This window comes from Colobus angolensis, unplaced genomic scaffold (genome assembly GCF_000951035.1).
Source record: "Colobus angolensis palliatus isolate OR3802 unplaced genomic scaffold, Cang.pa_1.0 Scaffold237, whole genome shotgun sequence".
NCBI classification, from domain to species: Eukaryota; Metazoa; Chordata; class Mammalia; order Primates; family Cercopithecidae; genus Colobus; species Colobus angolensis.
This window is the reverse complement of record NW_012115566.1, coordinates 2,002,262-2,008,623: the sequence shown is the minus strand read 5'-3', so window position 1 is coordinate 2,008,623 and position 6,362 is coordinate 2,002,262. Positions and strand designations below refer to the sequence as shown.

Sequence of the window (6,362 nt, the reverse complement as noted above, 5' to 3'; positions counted from 1 at the left end):
AACCATGCCCCGCCAAGAAAATGAATCTTGAGGTATTTCTCATAATGCCCTAAACATAAACTGAGCTTTTATGTCCCTTTAACATAATGATCCTTTTAAAAAAATGTATATTTACTTTGAATATCTTACATCAACACATTTTTTAAAAGTCAGGTTTCACATGAAAGCTTGTTTTGTGACTTACTATAATTACCTGAGCAATATTTCAAAGTATTTGAAACAGACAAAGAAAGGATTTTCTTTAATGGTCCTGAAAAGTAAAATATGAAATATTTAATATTAGTATCAGAAACATCCTTATTTTAAAAATAAAGTTAGGTGCTTTCTGAATAATGGCTTTTCCCCTTTTACCTTTAGTCTTTCTGAGAAACACTACAATGCTTAGAAACTGTTCAGATCTTTAAAGGGGAAACTCACGTTTCTGATCTTATCCTTCCTTGAATTTAGGGAGGCTTCTGCAATGGTAAGAAAGATGATTTTGGCTACCCCAAGATTAGATTTCCTAAAATTGATAAACACATGACAGACTGATTTTCCTTATCCTCTGTATCAGCAGTCCCCAACCTTTCTGGAACCAGGGACTGGTCTCATGAAAGACAATTTTTCCAGGGACAGGGAAGGGGGTGTGGTTTCATTTATCATTGGATTCTCATAAGGAAAGTGCAACCTAGATCCGTCGCATGTGCAGTTCACGACAGGGTTTGCGACCCTGTGAGAATCTAATCCCACTGCTCATCTGACAGGAGGTAGAGCTCAGCTTTGCTTGCTCACTGGCCCCTCACCTCCTGCTTTCCTGGCCATGGCAGGGACATGGGGACTCCTGCTATATATGACAGAACATTCCATTCAGCTAGTAGTTTTGAATACGTATTATGTACAAAGAGCTGTTCTAGTCTTAGAGTTCTGCACCCTTAAAGGCTGAGTGAAGAGTAGTCTGGAGCACTACAACCATTCTACCCTTTTTAGATTTTATGTTGATTCCAAATTGCCACCACAGTGCCCACCACAGGTTTGGTCTAATGTTAATCAGAAGGGTAATGGTAAGAGTCAGGGAGGGACAGAAAGACATGGGGCCAGAGATAGCCCAGCATGATGTAGGTAAGAGAAGAACAGTCAGTGAGATCTAGGATAATTGCAGGCAAAAGGCAAAAGAGGCATGAGGTCAAAGGAAATCGAAGTAGTTGCTGGTACTATGGAGACACAGGCAGTGTCTTAGTAAGCATGTAGAAACCCACAGAAGAAACGGGTGGGAGTGCAACCAGTTGGAAATAACACAGCTCAATTCAAGCCACATTTCTTGGAAGAGGAGGTGTAATATTTTGGACACTGTATCAGTTCTAGAAGAGAGCCATCCCGAATGGACAGCACCTGGTCTGAAAAAAAAAAACAAAGAAAACAAAAAACCCTGAACATCAAAAGCAGTTCCTCAGAGAGTTGTATCAAAAGCAAATGTGTTGTTGTTCTTCATATCTTTCTGGAGGGTTTTTTTTTCTGGGGGAGGAGTCAAGAATTTATATTTTGTAGTTTCATGGACTAACAAGACAGTAATTACAACAGACAGCTATAGGGAATATGGGCGTCAGCTCTCTCAGACACAGATGGGTTGGTAGTGAACTGGCAGTTCTAAGTGAGGGTGTCAACAGGTATGAATGGAACAAATAGATAAGTGTTGAGGGAGGGTCTATAGGAGGTGTCAGTGGGTATTGATGAAGAGGGGGAAAATGAGGAGAAAGGGATGAAAAGAGAATAATTTTAAAAGGAGGGCAAGGGCATAGGGAGAGGAACAACTATAAAACAAGGGATGGAGATAGGAAAGATAAACAAGTGATTCTAATATATTGGCATCAATCATTGTTGGAGACAGTGGATCATCTGATACAAGCCATATAAAGGTAAAAAGACTAGCTCCTGATCCCAAGGTGCTTTGAGTCTTATGTGTACAGCACACACTGTATTAGCTTTATTAAATGGTCTACATTCTTATCCTGGGGATGAAATTATTTTATTATAGTCTCATCACAAAATCCATCAACAGTGGAAACAAACGGAAACGGAAATGCTTCAAAACAACCTGTTTTTCCCATCATAATATTACAAGGGAGTTAGGCTGAGGTTTTAAAAGAGTAGGTATCTCAGTCTTTCTTACTCAGATCCTCTAGAGCAAGGTTTCTCAACCTTGAGAAACTATTTCTATTGACATTCTGGGCCAGACAATTCTTTGATGTCAGGGGCTGTCCTCTGCCCTGTAGGATGTTTAGCAGTATCCCTAGCCTCTACCCACTAGATGTTACTAGTACTTCCACTTGTGATATCCAAAAACGTCTCCAGGCAATTTGGTGGGCAGGCTGAGTGAGGCAAATGTCCCCTGAGAGGCAAAATCACCCCCAGTTGAGAACCCCTGAACTACAGGAAAATGATCAGAATTCTATGACTGTTTATTGTATCATATGCAATAAAATTCTACTTAGAAATGCTACATGTGTCCGGGCGCGGTGACTCACGCCTGTAATCCCAACACTTTGGGAGGCCGAGGTGGGTGGATCATCTGAGGTTGGGAGTTCCAGACCACCCTGACCATTATGGAGAAACCACGTCTCTACTAAAAATACAAACTTAGCAGGGCATGGTGGCGCATGCCTGTAATCCCAGCTACTCAGGAGGCTGAGGCAGGAGAATGGCTTGAACCCAGGAGGCGGAGGTTGCAGTGAGCCGAGATCATCGTGCCACTGGGCAACACGTGCCATTGCACCCCAGCCTGGGCAACAACAGCAGAAACGAAAGGAAGGGAAAGGGAAAGGGAAAGGAGGGAAAGAAGGAAAGGAAAGAAAGGAGGGAAAGGAAGGAAAGAGAAGAAAGAAATGCTACATGTGACCAGCACTACTGGACCCTTTTCCTACCCCAGAAAATTATTCCCAACATACCTAAACTCAGTGCAGCAATGATGCTAAAAAGTAGTCTACTTTAGAAAGCCTTACCTTATTTACTAGTGAGGACTAATAATGTGACTTCAATGTGACTTGCATAAAGAGCTTACACTGCATTTTTGCAGACCTTCCCCTTCCCTCCTTGCCACACTTCTGGTGCAATTTTCTTCTTTGCCCCTTGACTCAAACATGAATATAGACATTTTATCCTTGATCTAAATCTGTACTGTCCAGTGTAGTAGCCACGAGGTACATTCGGCTCTGCAACTGAGGAACTAAATTTATAATTTTAATTAAACTTTAAAACTCATAATTCACTAGATAACTTTTAAGTATGTTTGAAATAATTTGGATATGCGAATCTATTTTTTCCACTTTAAATTTTATGTAATCTCAACATAAATTATTTATGAAAATGTAATATGTGAATTGAGATGTCCAATAAGTATAAACACACTGGCTTTCAAAAAATGGAATACAGGATATTAATAATTTTTATAATGATTAGATGTTGATGTAGTAATATTTTGGATATGATGGTTTAAACTAAAGATAATTTCACCTTTTTGCATTTTAATATGGCTATTAATAAGAAAGTTTTAAATTACATAGGTAAATCCTATTATATTCCTATTTATTAGACAGAACTGACCTTCAGTTCTGCAGAAGACCATTCCACACAAAGGGGAGAGGTAATGCAAAGTCTCTGATTAGAAATGAATTTGGTATGTTACAGGAAATGAAAAAGGTCACATGTTGAAAGCTCTGGATTAAGGGGAAGGTGACACAAGATTAGGTTAGAGAGGTGAGCAGGGGCCCCGGGATGTGTATTCTAAACGTGATGGGGAACTACCAGAAGGGAGGAACATAATCCAATGTTTGTTTTTAAAAGATCATTCTGGCTCCTTAAAGAGGCAAGAATGAGAAAATAGCGGAAGTAAGGAAATCAGTCCAGAGGCTACTGTAGTAACCCAAGTGAGAGAAGGTGGTGGCATGGACCATGGGTTTCCAGTGGGTATAAAGAGAAACAAACAGATTTAAGGTACATTTTGGAGATGAAAATATAATCTTGCTCATTGTTGTAGATTCCTAAATTCTGCTTGAAAAGATGTTTCTGTATTAGGTTAAACAAATGAAATCCCTGTTTTTGTGGGTCAAAACGGTTAAATACCAGAAAGGTAAAATGATTTAACCTAATAGAAACAAATAATGACAGAGAAGAATCAGAGGCATGAAACTGGAGAGGGGACATTGAAATGGGGCTTGTTTATTAAAATGAAAATTTTTATTGTTCTCTTCTCCTTAAATCTCTCCGTGGAAGGCACCCTTGTCAAAAATAAGAAAAAGAAAAAACAAAAACAAAACAAGAAAAACCTTTGTTTAAAGACAAATTGCCAACAAACCCGATGAGATTCAGAACACTGCTGCAATAACGTATCTCTGTAGAAACTTATACTTTCATCAGGACAGCAAATTTCCTAAGCTGATAAAACCAGGTTATCAATGAAAGGCGAGAGTACAGAATTTAAAGGAAGAATGCCTGGATATGAATCTTTGTTCTGCCAGTTACTAGTTATATGACCTTATATATACCACTTATTCTCTCTGAAACTCAGGTTCCCCATCTGTAAAACAGTATTATAATGATATCTACCTCATAAAGTAGGAATTAAATGAGTGACCAAATGTGAAAGGTTTAGGAGAGTGACTGGCCCATAATGTTATAAAAGTCTAAGTCCCTAACATTAGCGCACTTAGATCTTTTTGTTAGCCTTAAATTCAGCATTTTTTTCCTATCAAAGCTGCTTAAATCAGTTAACTGACATTTGATCTTCATGGACTCATTGTATTGTTGCTGTTGTGTGTATTTTTAAATAACACTCCTAATCTTAACAATTAGCATAATTTTGAACCACTCCCTAATACTTAACCCCAATCCCAAACCGGACGGTCTAGCCTATCCACCGGCAGAGAACACCACCCAACCTTGCCCTCACTCTGACACTCACCGGCCAGACCTTTTCTTCCGTCTATTTTCTGCCTCTGGCCCAGGGCCCAGCTCACGTAGCGTTTTCGTGGCCTGCTTGGGAACCGTTAGCAACCGGAAGTGGCTAGAGGTCGCGAGAGAACTGAAAAAGGGGGCCGGTTTTTCCCAGCTGCCTAAACACTTGGGTTCCGGCCTGGAAGGAGGCCCAGGGCTCCCACAAGGAGAAATTAGGGACCTATTTGGATGGATCCGAAGAAACACTGTCTGGCATCTGATTTGAACGAGGCTCGCCCCAGCCGGGCCCTTTTCGCAAAGTAGGCCCACTGCAGACCTGTGGAAACCTCCGGGATGCCTGGGGACCCGCATCTGCCGCTACCCGCAATTTCCTATCCCGACCCTCTCTGCAGTTATCGACCCCAGCCTGAGGCTTTGAGCGTGGGGTCCCGCAAACCCTGGCACCGAGGGGGCCGAAGCCGAGGGATCTTGGGGTAGAAGAGTGGTCCTATAGAGCTGCCGCTTCGGGAGAGCCCCCAGTCGACTGCTGATGGGGAATGGGGGATTTTACCGTTTTAGTGCAGCCCGCCCCCGGAGAAAGGCGGGCTCGGACGTTCTTGACTTTAGGATAGACTGGGGAGGGGCGCCGAGGAGCATTCCTCCCTTTACTTCTCGCGGTCGCAGACTGTATTTGCCGGTGCCCTGCTCACTGTGAACTGGCAGGACCTTGCGGACTTACGGAAACTCAAAATACTGAGTTTCTCTGGTTCTTAGGGTAAATGAGTGTCTAGAGCGAAATAGGTGCAGAGTGCCGGCACTGGAATTATTTAAACCTGGATTCAAATCCGGACTCCACCACTCTCCAGCTAGGACTTAGGGCAATTTATTTTTTAACTTCTTCAAGCCTCTGTTTACTCGTTTATGTAAGTCAGGCTAATAACGTAGTGCCTATTTCATAGGGTGGCTTTGACTATTAAGTGTGAGAGTGCATGTAAGAACCGTCTAAGGGCATTTCCCTGCCTTTCGCCTTGTCTGCTGTCACTCTCATCCAAGTCAGACAAATGGAATTAATTAACCAACTTCCGCTTTTCTGAAGCACGGGTGAAGAAGAGTGAAGTGCAGGACTTGGGTAAAGGAAAAACCAAGAAGGATGCAAAAGATGGATGGATGATCCACAAAGATACTCATCCCAGCACTTTCTCCTCACTTGTCGTCTGTCACATGGTGGGTGCTTGATAAGTACTTGGGTGAATGAGGACCTACCTAAGAAGGAATTATTGAATAAGACTAGAATTGAAGGAAGAGGATGAATCAGATTGATTAACTACTTGACAAAAAAAGGCAAACCACTTTTCCTGTCAGAAATGTATGGCACATCTGCATATTTCAAGGGCTGCCACTTACTAAAACTGGGAGGGAGATCTCAGAACCCACACCTCAACTACAGAAGCTTTAAT

General features: G+C 41.7%; 1 protein-coding gene across 1 annotated transcript in view; it reads right to left on the bottom strand.

Annotated features, from left to right (window-relative positions):
* Positions 1–5,771, bottom strand: part of LOC105513870 — a 62,549-nt gene extending 56,778 nt beyond the window's left edge. Inside the window, exon 1 of the mRNA XM_011944919.1 lies at positions 4,934–5,771. Coding sequence (XP_011800309.1) covers positions 4,934–5,277 — 344 coding nt within the window. The 5' untranslated portion in view covers positions 5,278–5,771. The remainder of the gene's footprint in view (positions 1–4,933) is intronic.
* Positions 5,772–6,362: the final 591 nt, after the last annotated feature.